The sequence below is a fragment of the Giraffa tippelskirchi genome, chromosome 2, assembly GCF_054371585.1.
Source record: "Giraffa tippelskirchi isolate mGirTip1 chromosome 2, T2T-mGirTip1v1.2.pri, whole genome shotgun sequence".
NCBI classification, from domain to species: domain Eukaryota; kingdom Metazoa; phylum Chordata; class Mammalia; order Artiodactyla; family Giraffidae; genus Giraffa; species Giraffa tippelskirchi.
In genome coordinates this window covers 137,076,108-137,094,021 of record NC_137276.1, presented here as the reverse complement: position 1 = coordinate 137,094,021, position 17,914 = coordinate 137,076,108, and the positions used below count along the sequence as shown (strand labels likewise).

Sequence of the window (17,914 nt, the reverse complement as noted above, 5' to 3'; positions counted from 1 at the left end):
ACTACAGTCCACGGGGTCGCAAAGAGTCAGACACAACTGAACATGCAGGCATGGCACAGGTCATAAGCTCTTCAGTGGGGACAGTCTCCCTCCTTCGTCTCTGTGGCTCTCTCGCCTGTATTTTCTCTGACATGGGGAATACACCTCCCTTTTCAGCAACCCTTAGTGTGCTGCTGAGGCTTCCACACCCATCCTCCGCTCAGCTCGCTCAGCTGCTGTGCTGTGCTCAGCCCTGTCCACCTCAGTGACGCAGTGGTCTGTGGCCTACCAGCCTCCTCTGTCCCTGGAATTTTCCAGACAAGAATACTGGAGCGGGTGCCATTTCCTACTCCAGGGGATCTTCCCAACCCAGGGATGGAACCAATGTCAGGCAGCTCTAAATCACTGTCAGCTCATGTTGACTTGGCAGCACTTATAGGATCTCTGGGTGTAAATATTCTCCTAGTGTCTGAGAGTGAGTTGGGAGCTGGACACACAGACGGGGGTAAATGCTGTGCAGATGGTGGCTGAAGTGTGGAAAGTGGACATGCTAGTCCAGCAGGAGACAGGGAACCCCACAGAGACTCACATTCCAGAAGCAGGAGAACAAGGAACTGGCCAAGAAGCTGGAAGCCTGTTCCACAGTGTTGTTTCTACAGAGGGGCAGACCATATAGGAGTCAGCTGAGTATTACATCTATTATTGTTTCCATCTTTTACCCAGATTAAAGGCATGCATTTTAATTTTAATTGTGAAAGGACTCTAAACTATCTTCTTCCTGTTTGAAAATTGATGTTGATTTTACTTTAGAATTTCTGATTTATTGAAAATAAGTTTTAACTTTTTTTTGTCCAGTTGTGTATGAACACAGATCAAGATTGGAGAAATCCTTGCAAAAGGAAAGACTTGAACATAAGAAAGCAAAGGAAGGTAAATAAATAATGTAATTCATATTTTACGTGTTTTATGCTCTTCTTTGAAGTATCATGTACTTGCTTTACTGTTTTTTTGCTTAGAAATTTTTCAAATCACCCGAAGTTAGTCAAGCAATATGCTATACATTGTGCAACAAAATAATTCCTGCTCAAGATTGGATTTAGAATTTTTCATTAAGTTTGTGCCTCTTTGAGGTCATTCATATATTCGTTATATGTATTACTTCAGAAATAGCACACAGTTCTTCATTTGAATATTGTATATGTTATTAACATCTGTCAACAGACATCTGGGAAAATAATACCATGCAGTCCAGAATATGACAAACTTTATGTATACATATATGTATATGTATATATGCATTTATAGCATAATCAATTTTGGTCTCATTGCATGACATCTTTTAAGTTATAGACCTGTTTTTCTCTTTTGCTAGAGGCTTTATTGGCTTAGCCGATTGGTTTGTTTTGAAAAATTAACATTTAGCACAGGTGTTAAATAAAAATAAATGCTGTTGATTTTTATCAGAATTTTTCTATAAAGCATGGACCTTGTATAGCTTGTGATTTGGAATTACCTGCATTCTTATTTTTATTTATTCATCTTTCTGGTTAAATATTAGATTGAAGTGGTATTTTTTCTGATTACTTTGGTATGGGGTAGAAGGAGGGAGAACAGAGGAGGACAGTGTAAGCTGGAATGTTTTACTGAGAAGTTTTAAGATTATTAAAATGCTTTGATAGGGTTTGGATTTTCCTTGTCTTCAAATGCAGAGTGATTTTGTAGAGCCATCTAGTGGATAATAAAGCTTTAAGAGCATTAAAGATGGTTTCCATGGCTTGAGTTCCTTTTCAGGTCCTGGATGATTTTAGTGTGCCATCTAGTGGCTGGCAATAAATCATCTCCGTCCTTAGGTGCACTGCATGGTTTTGTTTGTTTTCTCCTTCATTTCAAGGAGAGTTCATCACCAAGTCCACACTCTAAATGCACTTTTAGTCAGTTGTCTATAGTGTGTATTTTGTTGATACAAGATTCACAACTTTAAGGTATGGAGGAAAACTTTTAAAGCATTAAAAGACAAAATAACGTATGTCATCAAGTAGATTGTTTAGGTCTGAGTAAAACATGCCCTTGCTTTTTTAGATGTCTAAAAATGCCACAATGAATTAACTTACACTAATGTAGTTAATTAATGCAATTATGTTCTCCATTTTGTATTTTCTAGATTTTCTGGTTTATAAATTAGAAGCACAAGAAACACTGAATAAGGGAAGGGTAAGTTGTTTTTTTCTCCCTTAATTTTTTATTTCACAAAGCTTGACAGAGGGGGAAATAAAATGTCCAAACATTTTACTCTGTTGATCATTAGGACTGAAATACATCTCCCTCCGTCCTTCCCTTCCTTCCTTCCCAAAAAAAATTCTGAGAGGAAGACCTTAAAAATTGTTCCTTTAAAACTACCTTCCTTTGCTTATCACATTATTGGCCATAGTGATAAATTGAAAATATCCTTAATGTTCCACAATAAAGAGATTCATTTATTTATTCATCTGTAGTCTCTGTTTTCTATAGAATGTGATATTTAGTTTGATTTGGCTTTGCACAATGTTACTGTCACTTGCAGAGACATTACTGTGTGATGTCTAACACAATATTTGGCCTAGAGTTCACATGTTCAAATGTTCAAAAACCTCTGTAACATGAATGGATAAATAAATGATATTGACATTTTTTAGAAGTTTTAAAGTCCAAATTAACTAGGGGAAAACACTTTTTTCTCTTACTCTAAGAAAAACTTGTAAGTGTTGGTTGAAGAAAGCACTGGTGTTGTGGGGTATTAAAACTGAGAAGAGTCGGTTCCTTGAATAGCTAGGAGGTTACTGGCTTTTCATTCTTACTTGCATTTTTAAGACCTAGTCAAAATTGTGTGTGTTCTGTTGTGCATTTTGTAATGTAATATATTACAAATTAAAGTGGTAAAGTGATAAAAATAAAGTGTTAAAGCAAAAATGCGGTCCATTTTAGAAGTTGCAAGAACATGAAAGAAAGAAATAAATGAAGCTGTGCTTATACTGCCGATGTTGTAAAGTAAGGGGCGGGGCACGTAAGATAGAAAAACACAGCAGCCTGGGGAGAGAAAACTGGCAGATGTGGTTTGTACACTGACCCGCTGTGGCTGCCCAGGACTGGACATGTGTGAGCTCCAAATGTGAAGATACTCCACTGCTGGAGCATGGAGTTCAGCTGGACACAAAGGCTCAGGGTTCTGTCCTGGCTCTGCTACTAAAGGAGACATTTGCCCTCGGCCTGTTCCTTAGCCTTTCTGTTTCTCTCTGTGAGCTGGCGCTGTAGCAAAGAATCTGCCTGCAATACAGGAGATACAAGAGATGTGGATTCAATCCCTGGGTAGGGAAGATCTCCTGGAGGAAGAAATGGCAACCCACTCCAGTGTTCTTGCCTGAAAAATTCCCCAGACAGAGGAGCCTGGAGGGCCATAGTCACTGGGATCACAGAGTCAGACATGACTGAGTACACACACAGTCAGACATGACAGTACACACACACACACACACACACACACACACACACACACACGAGGGCCATAGTCACTGGGATCACAGAGTCAGACATGACTGAGTAACACACACACACACACACACACACACACACACGAGGGCCATAGTCACTGGGATCACAGAGTCAGACATGACTGAGTAACACACACACACACACACACACACACACACACACACACACACACACACACACACACACACACACACACACACACACACACACACACACACACACACACACACACACACACACACACACACACACACACACACACACACACACACACACACAGTATGTAGAATTTCTTACCCATAGAAACTCAAGGAAGAAAAGTGCCTTTTCTTTCCCTTTTTGGAACCCATTCTAAGCTTGTGAGGCCTGGTCTCTGCTGGTTTCTTTCCTGTTCCCCTTGAGCACCAGGCACAAGGTACCAGCCATATGTGGTACTGTGTCTCAGGACAAGCTCTCCTGTGCCTCTGGCCTCAGTTTTTCTTTTGAATATGAGAGTGGAAGTAAATCACCTCCAAGGGCACTTTCAAACTGCTGTTTTATAATTCCATGCCCTGTTTTTTCATCATTAAAGTCTAGCAAACTTAGAGGAATGTAAAACTTCATTTCTGCTATGAAGTAAAGAGAGGACCTCAGAAGCATCCTGGATCCAGCTTAGAATTCATTTTTACTTACACACGTGAACAAGTGAAAACCTTTCACTAAGAGCTTCAAGTTCTGTTTAACAAAAGAGCCAAATGTGTTATCTTTTTGTTAATTATTTTCTTTTCAATTTACAGCAAGATTCTAATAGCAGGTACAGCGCATTGAATGTCCAACATCAGATGCTGAAGGTGCGTGATTTAGAGGTGTTCTTCATGAATGAATGAATGAAGGGGTTAACTAAGTAACTTATGTGATTAAGGAAAGTTGACAGAAAATTAATTTGTACCATGATATGGTATCATAAAGTCATTTTTGGCTAAAGGTGATATATAATTGTAATGCTCCATTATGTTTATCACCTGATTACAAAGGATGTATTTAACTCTTTATTCATTTTCTTATAAATCAGGGTCTCTAGTCACTTAATTTTTTTTTTATTAAATTAGTTTATTTTCTATTTTTTAATTTTACAATATTGTATTTGTTTTGCCATACATTGACAGGAATCCACCATGGGTGGTCACTTAATTTTTGAGTTTGTTCTTTATCCTTTAAGGATTTTCATTTGTTTTTTAATCTAATTTCTCAGGGTGGTTTTTCTTGAATTTTTTTTTTTTTATCTTAGACACAGTGGGGACAGTAGAAGTATTAGAATGCTGTCTTCCTGTTAGTAATGTGTCATAAGTGGCCCACCTACCACAGGAGCACAATTTAAAGATGTTCCTTCCTTGGTTCTTGGATAAAACTCATTGTTGTGTGTCAGGAAGACTGAAGAAAAGAGAGAGAGATGCACTGTTTGTGTCAGGCCAGAAGAGATGAGCAGCGGCTATTATGCCATCCACACAGCAGGAAATCTGTGCCGTTGTCTCCCACACCCAGTGCCCAGCTTTTTGTCTGGTGTTGTCTTTCCTCCTGGATCAGTAGGGTATATGCCTTTTATTGAAACCAGAATCTTTACTATTATCAGGAAAGCAATACGCGAATTAAAGCAGACCACCCATTCACGTTAAGCATTTGGAGCCTATAGAATTTATCTAGATTGTGATTACAGTATTATAACCTAGAGTAGTATAAGTAAGAATCATTTCTACAAATAATCAATTTTTTTTTTTACTTCTCCCAAAAGGGAAAAAGGTCTTTTTTTCCCTCTTCTTTAAACTGGGTTACCAGAATGGCTGATAATCAAAGAAGGGAAATAAAAAACATTGCTGGGAAAACATCAGATTGAAAGGCAGTCTAGAGGCTCCATGGAAGGGTAATTTTTCCATTAGCTTTACCTTGTTTCCACAGTAACTTGAGTCCCTGGGAATTTCCCCAGATCCCTTCCTTTTCCATCACTCTTGTAAACTTCCAACTTCTTGTTGTTCACATTAATGTTAAAAATTAAGGAGAAAATTATTTTTGGCCACCATCCCAAACTATTCATTTGAAATGGAAGGAAATGGAAGAGAGCTGCACAAATTTAAAGCAGTCAGGAAAACGAAGCCTACTTCATCTGTGCTTACTTTCTTACAAGAGAAAGGCTGTGCTGTCGAGAGAAACTGATTTAGAGAATGTGTTAGTGCAAATTCTCTGTGCCTAACGCACAGTGAGGCCAAACAAACCAAACCATCAGAGTTTGGAGCAGAGCAAGGTTTATTGCAGAGCCATGCAAGAGATTGGTAGCTCATGCCCTAAAAAGCCCCCATGCTCCCCAAGGGTTTGGCAAAGCATTTTTAAAAGCCAAGTGAGGGAAGGGGGTTGCAGGGTCTGTGATCAGCTTGTGGACAAGTGCCTGATTGGTTGACTGCAGGGTGGTGTCACAGGAGTTAGCATTATCAGTCCTTAGGCTCCAGGAGGCCTGAGGCTGTATACTCATGGTCATTAAGCGGTTAACATCTGCCATTTGGAAGGTGGGGGGTGGTGGGGGGGATGGTTTCACATCTACAAAACAACTCAGGAAATGGGCATCAAATACTGTTATCTAGGTACTTAAGAGAGGAGCTAAAGCAGAGAATACATGGTAGGCCTGTCCGAGGAAAGCCCCATGGGGTCCTGCTCAGTTACAAATGTATATCCCTGCTCAAATTTTCATCTTTGCAGAGTCAACACGAGGAGCTAAAGAAGCAACACAGCGACTTGGAAGAGGAACACCGCAGACAAGGAGAAGACTTCAGTAGGACATTTAATGACCACAAGCAGAGATACCTGCAGCTGCAGCAGGAGAAAGAACAAGAGCTTTCTAAGCTAAAAGGTATTTGGAAACCTAATGAGCCAGTGTGCATGGAAATGAATACTCATAATAATGTTTAAATGGAACAATAGACTTTTGTTTGCTTGGTGATGGATTTACATTACATGGGTGTTTTACCAGCTACTTTTTTATTATATTTCACACTGATCTCTCTGGGTTTGTTTAGGCAAACAGTAAAGAATACTTAGTGTTTCTCAATGGGACATATTGGTCTTGTTGGGCAAGACAGTTCTTTTGTGCATGGTGAGACATTTAGTATCTCTGACCCCACCCACAGAATGCCATTAGTGCTCCCCAGTCACAGTGACAGGTTTCCAGATCTCCACTGGGGCTCAAAGACTCTGTTGATCACTAATAGTCACTTCAAAAAGCTAAGGCTCTGAAGTCTGACTGTCCTGGTGAATCAATGACTAGTTTTATGACCATTGGCAGGTTGTATAACTCACCACAGACTTAATTGTCCTCATCTGTAAAAGTGGGATATTCATAAAAATTATAAACCTTATAGAGTTAGTATGAGGATTAAATTATGCAAAGCACCTAATACAGTTACTGGTACCTGGTAAACCTTCAATATATGCTAACAACCATAAATATCAGCATCAGGTATTTTCATAGTAATATGAAATGAAATACATCACTTCTGAGTACATATGAGTTCTGAAAGAGAGCAACAGCATATTCTACAATCACCTATTCAGGTCCTGAATAAGTTGAAGTGTGAGATTTGGTTTAAAAAGATACATTGTGCTCACATAAACAAAGATGAAATCAGAGTAAGGTCTTCTATAATCTAGTTAATTGCCCTGTGCCAAACAATTTCCTGGTTTTATGTAAAACGTCATCATAGAAATCTGCTGTGTGATAGGTCCTTTGGACTCTCTGCACTTTTCTTTTGCTATGCTTTGTCTCTCAGTATTCCAAAATAATAGGTTAATAATGGTATTCCAAAATAATAGGAATACATTGTAAGTATTTTCTAGGTGCCTGACCTTGACATACTTCACATAATTTAGTTCATTTAATTTTAGTGAGAGGCTTAAAAGGCATGTTATCTTAAGTCTACTCTATATTTACACCTTTCTTTGAAACTCAGTCCATGTGTAGTAAAATTTTATCAAGAAATCAGAAGCGTGGAAAATAGGAAGACAGTTGTATGTGAGTCCTGCTACTCAGACAATTCAAGCCTGATGGCTGGTCTGAACATCCTGGGATCCAGAACAAAAGGAGAAGTACAGTCAGTTCTGGGGCTCTTGTCATCAGAAGAGAGAATCTCCCAATATCTTGGAGAGTGAGAGAGAGAGCCAGAGACAGAAACACGGAGAGCGAGAGAGAGCAGTATTTTTGGTACCAGTTAATATTTGAAAGACATCTCTCATAGAAATTTTAAGCAACTTAATATGACAGTGCCTTTGATGACACTTGATAAGTGATTTTCACATCAGCAGTTTTGTTTGATCAGGGTCCCTGACAGTAAATTGTGATAGACGAGGGTCTGTCATGGCAAACCATGACGTGTGTAGTCGGAGTGGTCTTTGGTAGATTAATGTGACACGAGGAGGGAGTTTAGAATTTAGAATATGGGTAACGGTGAGTTGATACCATGTAAGCTTAGATGATTCTTCTCATCATTACGGTTATAATAAGAGCTGACACTCAACAAGTATTTGCCACGTGTCAGTACTGGGTGAAACTCTTCATGCAGGTATCTTATTTAAGCCTTATAACAACCTGGCAGGTAGGCATTATATTTAACCCAGTTCAACAAATGAAGAAATTGAGGCCTGCAAAAGTTAAGTAACTTAGGGTCACACAGCAAAGGCACAGGAGACACTGTCCTTAAGGTTATAAACTGAATTCCTTTAAAAGTCAGCCCTGTATTTCAACTGCATGTGTGCGTGTGTAGACGGAAGGCCCATCTAGCCCCTGATACACTTGGGGTCCTCCTGGATGGCCGCTGGTGTCCCGTTTTGATGTTTGAGAAAATCTGCTGTTACAAATAGGTGGACAACCCCACCACTAGCGACATTCTCACCTTCTTCTTGATCTCTTCCCAAACGTAGTCATAAAGCCAGTGCCCAGGGATCAAGCAGGGACTCTTAACGGAGTGAAAGCGGGCAGAGAATATGAGGCAGCATGGTGACTGGCAGTTTTCTGCAGTGCTGAGGGCCACCCTGGAGACAGTAAAGTTCTGCCTGCAGGGAGTGGCTGCCACTCTGGGGAGTGTGTGCCCAGCACCATGCAGGTCCACACCTGCTGCTGTCCCAGCATCATTCTAAAACAGCACCCCTTTCACTGTCGACCATATCTCCCATTGGAGCATGCATCATATGATCACCCAGCTGCCATTTAACTTCTGCTGAGAATTGGCCTGATGTTGCCAGAATCTTATGAGACCCAGCTTCTTGATTTTTACTTGGTGACAACTCTTCAAATGTGGAAGACATTGTATGTCGGCTAATACTTGCAGGGGCCAAAAAGAAAAAGAAGGGCCAAAAAGAAAAGTCTCTGTGTTGGCCCAGGGGCTACCAGTTCATAACAAATAATGTCCAGATACAGAAAATGTGGGAAAGTTACCAAGAGGCTGTTCCCTGAATTGCTTGTGGCTGGGGAGGTTTTAAGACTTCACTATGATCACTGCGGTCTCACATTGTAACTGTGGAAAGAATTGTCCAGTAGCTGTTGGAGGAAGAATTTAGACCAGTCAAGAACTCAATTGTGGGAGAAGGAAAATACATTTAGAATTTTTGAGCATATGGGGTGTCTGTCTCTTATTTGTTTCTTGAGATGCTTTTGTAACTGAAATCCCTTTGGAGGACTGTGGAAATTATTCATGGCTATGAGAGATGCAGTTTGTGCTTTTTGATAGCTTTGTTTTTAATTTATGGTGAGACTAAAATCTTAGATGACTCCTACCCATTATATTTCATTCCTAAGGGTTTGCTTATTAACAGAAATATTTCATTTTTAGCTCAGGAGTAATTAAAAATCCTTAACTTCTATCCAGATAGCTTGTTTGAGCATATTTAAACCACTGAGTCAGATTGTATTGGGTTGTCCAACTGAATCTGTGCCACATCCCAAAATGGTGCTAAGTTTTGTTAATTTGGAGTATTGTACTGTCAAAGTTCAAAGCGATCTTTGAAAAAGTTATGTGAGGCTTTAGATAGGAAAATAATAGAATCAAGAGCCTGAAAGGCCCAGGTGTTTACGCATGATTTTCCTTTTTCTAAAATAGAAACCGTGTACAATCTGAGAGAAGAGAACAGACAACTGAGGAGAGCGCATCAGGACATGCACACACAGCTGCAAGATGTCAAGGTAAAAAAAAGAAAAACAACAACCTAAAAACCCCAGTATTTGATTGTTTTGTGTTTGCCTGCTTTACTTTGTAGTGACTTTAAAAGTCGTTCACTACTTGACTTGCTTTACAATCCACACTGTTATTTTGGGCTTTTGTAGAAAGTGAACCTGCCCATTACTTCTTGTGCATTGTAAGCTAAAGAATGATCTGGAAATCTCAGCATTTGCATTAGCACTGGAATGATTCTTTTGCTACATGGTTGAATCTTAATAAGCTTTTTATTTGCAAAGGTTTATTGATAACTAAAAGTATTTTTCTTCCTGTTTTGATTTCCTTGTAAGTGATTATGATTTTTGGGTAGCACATTTTAGATTGTGGATTACCACCTTAACCATGGTCTTCCCTCTGCAAAGATCTTTGAACTTATCAAATGCTACACAAGCCAGCAAGTGAGCAACGTTTGGGTGGCCATACCACTACCTTCCCAAGAGGAGTTTGTCCCAGAATGTCAAAGCTCAACATGTAAAATTCTTTTTTGTGTAGCAACAGCATAAGAATTTACTCTCCGAGCATGAGCAACTTGTAGTGACTTTGGAAGACCACAAGAGTGCACTAGCTGCTGCACAGGTTAGAAGGGTAGCAGCCTCTCTGGGTTCTTTTTAAGTCTGCTTAACATTTCTGAATTCCTCTATGCATGCAGTCTCTTAAAGGCCAGTCTTCACTGAGTTCCTTAGGACAGAGCTTTCCTGATCCTGAAGATCATGCATGCTTTTAAAACTCAATCAAGAGAATATTAAGTAAAGCTTTGACTTTTTTCTTTTCTTTTTTTTTCCTGCACTGGCAGTGTGGCTCATATGACTTTTTCTACCCTCCACCAACTCCTACATGCAGTAGTCTAATACTTGTCTAAATCAGAGAATTCATCCCACATATATGGGTTTTTTTGCCACTATATAGACCTATGTAGACTCTTGCTATACTATCTACAGGATTTTATATGCTAACTACCTAAATAAATTATTGTAAAACTCTATATTTTACTCCTCCTTCCCTTGCTCCCAGCTTTACGCCTGCATACACTCCTTTTGGGCCTAGGCTTATGTGTTGTTAGGTCAAATTACAGGAAATGAGAAATCTCAGGTAAATAGAGAAGGAAAACCAGAGTCATAAGTTTCATTTATTCAAAGCCTACAACACTCCTTGCACAAGGCAGGCCCTCAGTAGATAATGTATTAAATGAACAAATACAGGTGTTAGAGAGCTTAGTGAAGTAATGTCACACTGACTGTTTTACAGCTTTATCGTTGAAGCAAATAGGAATGGCTAGTTTAGTCACTGTATATTCTTAATCACTGGTCTTCACTTTTCTTCTCTTGGAAGAATTAAAGGAAAAGAGCAAAGGAAAACCAACTATTTGTTCTTACCAGGAGACTGTGCATTATTTTTTGTCTTTATAAAATTTTTAAAAGAATCATATTCCAGGCCCTGATCTGTTTCAGAGACTGTAACATCTGGGTCTGTGGGACCCCTTTTCAAGGCAGTCATTGATTATCCCCCTACAAAACTGTAGCTGTGTGGTAATTTTTTACATGTTTATCAATTAAATTGGCTTTAGAGGATATTATTACACTTAAAATCTTCTTTATAAAATTTCTGCCAAGCATTTGTTACATGAGGCCACTATTCATATTGAAAAATATGACAGACCAATTTGAATACTCTAGGTACTATAATAACCATAAATATTAAATTAAGCAACGACTTGAAAATTCAGAAAAATGTGAGTAAAGTAGTTCATTTAATGACCAAAACCAAATTCTGTTGTAAGCTCACTGGGGAATATTACTCACAAGATTTTGTAATAGAAAACAAGTTTTTAAATTTAACGTACATATATTTTTCTATTTCTTTGAATATTTTTTTTGGTTCTTTTGGATGAGGTCGTCAAGTTTCTCCTGTTTTTTTACTCCCCAGTTGAAACTTTCCCCAGATCTGCATAGAAAACAACTGCTATTTCAGACATATACATTTCTCATGTAAATCATCTTATGAGATTCTGTCTTGACAATCTGATTTTTAAATGTAATTAAGAGGGGAGAAAGCAGGAACTGAGTGGAATTCGAGAGCTTAGAATTTGTCAGGGATTATCATAATAACTTTATATACAGAATTTTATTTAATATTCACAACCTACTGAGTTATATAATAACTGTATTTTTTTTTTTTAACTAAATAAAACAAGGTCAAAAGGAGTAGAGAAGCTGGCCCAATATCAGTGCCCAGAACCACCTTGAAGCTGGGATTTGTGGAGATTCCCTGTATTACGGTTACGTGTGCCTTGCCCCACACCTACTGAATACTGATTTCTAGGGTGGGCATCCAGGAGCCTGCATTTTTAACGTGATCATTCCAAAATTTAACATGATTCTTCATGCATGCTTACATTTGAGGACCATAGTATTTCTCCCTTCAAAGGTTATATACGTAGGAGGAGGAGAAAGAAGAAAGGGTAGAATATTTATCTTATTAAAAGCATCACTGTGTGGATGTCATTTTTTTTTCCCTTTGACCTCCAAAGTTGGTTTGCAAATGTTTTGATAGGATTCTGGTTAAGGGCCAGTGTTAGCCATATGGCACACGTTTGTACAAATGATAAAGAAGCACACCCCTGAGACGGATTTAGCAGGCAGACTTCTCTGTGTGAATTAGAAAAAGGCAGGAAGCGGGTGGGAGAGTACCGTGCAGGTGCACAACTGTGGCCAAGGGAGCAAGACTCACCAGCCTCCTCTCTCTGCTCTGCTGGGCACAGTGAGGGGGGTGCCCTGCCTGGGAAGCTTGTTCAGAAGAGATTTCTGCGTTCTTTGTATGTGCTTATGTAAATATGTGTTTACACATATAGCACTTCTATTTTAGGATAACAGTGCTGGTGCATATGATAAGCTAAGTATAAGCAGTCTACTGGTTTTCTTAACATGTTTATTTTTTCCATCTTTATAGTTTCTTGTATTTAAAGTATCACACACACACACCACACACACACACACACACACACACACACACACCCTACTACATATACACACAGATAACACACATACGAGTATATTCTCGTCCTATACCTGCATTAGTGGCTTTGTCATTTTAGAAGAAAAGGATATTCAGAATCGAAGAATAAGAATAAAAATCCAGCCTCCTTTCATGCCTATGCTACTGCTTTCCAAAACTGCAAAGCACAATACAGGGAGCTTTTTGAGAGGAAGGGACCTTACATGACCACAGACTGACTGGGAAAGAGGGTGGCCTGAGTGATTTTACATATATAATCAGTTACTTATTTGAAGCGTATGGTTCTTTCTGCTGATAAGTGTTGCTCAGACCATACTGCTAAAAGATATCTGCACTTAACATTTATATAAATGTGGAATGTTAAAATAGATTTTAGTGTCATAAAACTGATTGCATAGCTGTCTTTTAATAATGATATTTGTACTAGAGAGTTATTTATAAAAATTCTGACTTAGTTTAATGTAGCATGGGAAACTAACATCTGTCTTAGATATTTTTTTCTGTTCCCTTTAACTCTAATTCTAATTTGCATGTGATTAAAAATGGTTGAGCATGTCCAAGTAAGTATAGCTAATGCATGGAAACAGTCTGCATATTTTTCCTCTCGCATTTAGGTATATTTTTGTCTAGTCCTCCACTGAACTATCTATGAATGATATCCTTTTCCCTCCTCAAATTGTGCAATTTGCATCCAATTGTGCAATTTGTAATGCAGACTCAAGTTGCAGAATATAAACAACTGAAAGATACACTGAATAGGATTCCAAGCTTTCGAAAACCAGAACAACCAGAACAGCAAAATATTACCCAGGTGGCATATTCTCCACAAGGTGACAGCACAGCAAGGGACAAGTCACCTGGAGAGCCTCGGGAGGTAAGAGTTGGGAACTGGTCTGTGGTCGAGCCATTTTCTCTGTCAAGCTGTTCTTAGGTGAACTGCTCTAAATATGGTCAGCTCTTCCTGCAGAACATTGGTTCTCAAATTTTAGCACATATCAAGAGTTCCCCATTAGGGCTGTTAAAACAGAAATAGCTGTTTCAGCCCACAGGTTAGGCTTCCCAGGTGGTTCAGCAGTAAAGAATCCACTTGCCAAAGCAGGATAACTCAGGTTCAATCCCTGGGTCGAGAAGATCTCCTGGAAGAGGAAATGGCAACCCACTCCAGTATTCTTGCCTGGAGAATCCCATGGACAGAGGAGCCTGGTGGGCTACAGTCCATGGGGTCACAAAGAATCAGACATGACTGAGCAACTGAACAACAAGCCTACAGGTTACAATTCAGCTAGTTTGGGATGTAACCTAAGGATCTGCATTCCTGTTTCAGCTGGTCTCGTAAATGTACACTTTGAGAACTGCTGTCCTGTTTTCTGACAAACACTAAACTAGTTTTATCTTTCTTCATATGGGTCTATTTGGTTGAAAGGAGCTATCATGAGTATTTTAAGGTTTTTTTTGGGGTGGGGGAGATTGGGGTAGAGTAAGAAGGTTAAATGATTGTGAGGATATTATGTGATAATCAGCCCACTCAAGTACTAAAGCTGATAATATATTTGAACTTGATACTGTACTAGGCCATACAGCATATGTCAAAGTTTGTATTTTCAGACCTTCATGAAACTGCAAGAGAGGAAGTCCTAGTCACAGAATCCACTCTTTTGTATTCCTGTTCTTTATAAAATTAAGTCTTGTTGTTTAGGAGTATCTCCCAAGTGGAGCATCCCAAAGGGTGTCATCCATATGATTAATTCTTACCGAGTTGTTTTTGTAATCAGATCTTTCCCCTGACAAAGACACTTTAAACAATGAATGTTTGAGAAGACTTTTCCCAACTCGTCTTCTTATCATCTTATGGGAATAATTAAGTTGGTATAATTGGACTTCACTTGAATCTTCAGTCTGAGCAAAGCATTCCTTCACGGACAGCTTCTGTGTCCTGGATACTTGTTCTTTGTCTGGGTCTTATGTTGCTCCGAAATTCAGAAAACACAGTCAGCGCCCTGGTGTGCGAACTGGTTCTATTCTCTATCCAAGTTCAACTGGATTAATGTTTTAATGACTCTGACTTTTTAGTTTTTCTATCTGTGAAATGGAGGTAGTAGTTATTGGCCCTAACCTTTCTCACAGGGATGTTGTGGAGATAAATGACAGGTGTTTGAAAGCACTTAGAGTCCTTCAGAGAAATATTCCCTATAAAGCCAGGCAGCCTGCTTGCTAGGTTTCCTCAGTCATGTCTGACCCTTTGCAACCCCATGGACTGTACCCTGCCAGGCTCCTCTGTCCATGGGATTCTCTGGGCAAGAATACTGGAGTGGGTTGCCATTTCCTTCTCCGGGGGATCTTCCCAACCCAGGGACAGAACCTGTATCTCTTGATTCTCCTGCATTGGCAGGCAGGTTCTTTACCAGTATAAAGCCAGTTCAGTTCAATTCAGTCGCTCAGTCGTGTCCGACTCTTTGCAACCCCATGGACTGCAGCATGCTAGGCTTCCCTGTCCATCACCATCTCCTGGAGCTTACTCAAACTCATGTCCATTGAGTTGGTGATGCCCTCCAACCATCTCATCCTCTGTTGTCCCCTTCTCCTCCCGCCTTCAATCTTTCCCAGCATCAGGGTCTTTTCCAGTGAGTCAATTCTTCAGAATCCGTTGGCCAAAGTATTGGAGTTTCAGCTTCAGCATCAGTCTTTCCAATGAATATTTAGGACTGATTTCCTTTAGGATGGACTGGTTGGATCTCCTTGTAGTCCAAGGGACTCTCAAGAGTCTTCTCCAACACCATAGTTCAAAAGTGTTGATTTTTCAGCTCTCAGCTTTCTTTATAGTCCGACTCTCACGTCCATACATGACTACTGGAAAAACCATAGCTTTGACTAGACAGACCTTTGTTGGCAAAGTAATATCTCTGCTTTTTAATATGCTGTCTAGCTTGGTCATAACTTTTCTTCCAAGGAGCAAGCATCTGTTAATTTCATGGCTTCAGTCACCATCTGCAATGATTTTGAAGCCCCCGAAAATCAAGTCTGTCACTGTTTCCATTTTTTTTCCCCATCTATTTGCCATGAAGTGATGGGACCAGATGCCATGATCTTAGTTTTCTGAATGTTGAGTTTTAAGCCAACTTTTTCACTCTCCACTTTCACTTTCATCAAAAGGCTCTTTAGTTCTTTGCTTTCTGCCATAAGTGTGGTGTCATCTGCACGTCTGAGGTTATTGATATTTCTCCCAGCAATCTTGATTCCACCTTGTGCTTCATCCAGTCCAGCATTTCTCATGATGTACTCTGCATATAATTTAAATAAGCAGGGTGACAGTATGCATCCTTGACATACTGCTTTCCCGATTTGGAACCAGTCTGTTGTTCCATGTCCAGCTCTAACTGTTGCTTCCTGACCTGCATACAGGTTTCTCAAGAGGCAGGTCAGGTGGTCTGGTATTCCCATCTCTTTCAGAATTTTCCACAGTTTATTGTGATCCACACAGTCAAAGGCTTTGGCATAGTTAATAAAGCAGAAGTAGATGTTTTTCTGGAACTCTCTCACTTTTTCAATGATCCAACGGATGTTGGCAATTTGATCTCTGGTTCTTCTGCCTTTCCTAAAACCAGCTTGAACATCTGGAAGTTCACAGTTCACATACTGTTGAAGCCTGGCTTGGAGAATTTTGAGCATTACTTTGCTAGCCTGACTATAAAGCCAGTGAAGTATCAGTTCACACTTGCCAAGTATGTGAGGACTTGGTAAAATGTGTACCTCCAAAAGCTGTCCTCAAGTGTCTGAGAAAAGACTTTTTCCCTTGGTTTATTTATTTATACAGTCCAGTTTCTCAGTTATGTTTCTGCTAATTTAAGAAGAGAGCTTCACATTTATTTCAATTATGGGACAGTCTGACCAAACAAAGTGTTTTTTCTGATAAAGAAGGTTGGCAGGAGGAAGAGCAGTGACACATTTTCCTATTGATACAGTATTTACTTTCTTTTGCCCCTTTTTCCTAAGTAATGAAGACCATATAGAAATCTCTGACACTTTCAGAGAAAACTGATTTAAGTTCACCAATTTTAGAAGAGGAGTTCTCTGTAAAAAAGACATATCTTTTTTTTTTTTCAGAGTTTTCTGTATTAATAATATAAAATATTCACAGACTTTCTCTGGTGTACAAAGAAGTATTACTTTTAATACATTAAAAATGTTTTATTGTACCTGATTTAATGGACACTATCTTAGCTAACATGGATGTCCACTAGTAATGGCATTCTTTTTTATATTAGGTAACAAAAAACGAACCTAACTCATCCTCAATTTGATCTTATCCTTTTCTTTTCAAATAATTATGAAGACAAAATTTACATCGAAGAAAATTACATAAGTATTCAATCACTTCAAGTATGAGGGTTTTCCCTTTTCATTCGGAGAGAACAGGAGTTAGACTGCTTTTGAGGGCAGAGTCTACTGAGATGTGGTCATTTACAGGCTTTACTTTTAGGTTACTTATGGTATGCTTCCCATGATGAAATTTTGCTTATGTTATCTCTATTTTATAGGTGAGATTACACAATGAGAAGAGTTAAGTGACTCCATTGCAGCCATACTTTTCAGTCAGGACTCTATATTTCTAGACTCCAGGATTTTGCTTATGTTGTAACCCTGTAGACATGGTAATAAAGAAATTCTGTCACTACTTTCGAACTAGAAGAGTGTCATTTCCAGTGATGTGCTTGACCTAGGTGTCTCGAAATAGTGAAGTGTGGCAGAACCATGAAGCAGCCCCTGGAAGAACAGAAGAAACAAAACCTTACCCTTCCACCCAGAAGGAGGCAGAATTTCAGGCTCCTGCAGAACTGACCCGGCAAGAAGCGGGACCCAGGGAGCCGGAGGAGCGGCAGGTGGAGGAGGAGCACAGGCGGGCCCTGGAGGAGGAGGCCATGGAGCAGGTCGGGCGGCCTGAGCACCTCGAGGAGGAGCACGACCCGTCACCCGAGGAGCAGGATCGGGAATGGACGGAACAGCGTGAACAAAAGGAAGCCAGACTTGCGGCAGGGGAGGTTCATGCTGAGGTATGAGGTTTCCCAACCAGTTGGCTGGGGTAGGGGTTGTGGCTTTGTCTCTACATAGCGTTGACCCATGAACAAGGAGAGTTTGAACCTCACAGGACCACTTCTGTAAGGATTTTTCTA

At 39.6% G+C, this 17,914-nt stretch overlaps 1 protein-coding gene across 8 annotated transcripts in view; it reads left to right on the top strand.

Annotated features, from left to right (window-relative positions):
• GOLIM4 (golgi integral membrane protein 4) overlaps positions 1–17,914 on the top strand; it is an 82,684-nt gene that overhangs the window by 47,239 nt on the left and 17,531 nt on the right. For 4 of the 8 annotated variants that reach the window (XM_081532924.1, XM_081532909.1, XM_081532912.1 and 1 more), the window contains exons 2-9: positions 835–909; positions 2,141–2,190; positions 4,281–4,334; positions 6,229–6,379; positions 9,618–9,700; positions 10,227–10,310; positions 13,462–13,620; positions 17,465–17,794. In XM_081532924.1, the coding sequence (XP_081389050.1) occupies positions 835–909; positions 2,141–2,190; positions 4,281–4,334; positions 6,229–6,379; positions 9,618–9,700; positions 10,227–10,310; positions 13,462–13,620; positions 17,465–17,794 (986 nt within the window). The remainder of the gene's footprint in view (positions 1–834; positions 910–2,140; positions 2,191–4,280; positions 4,335–6,228; positions 6,380–9,617; positions 9,701–10,226; positions 10,311–13,461; positions 13,621–17,464; positions 17,795–17,914) is intronic. The other 4 variants (XM_081532950.1, XM_081532933.1, XM_081532940.1 and 1 more) reach the window with 1 other exon arrangement.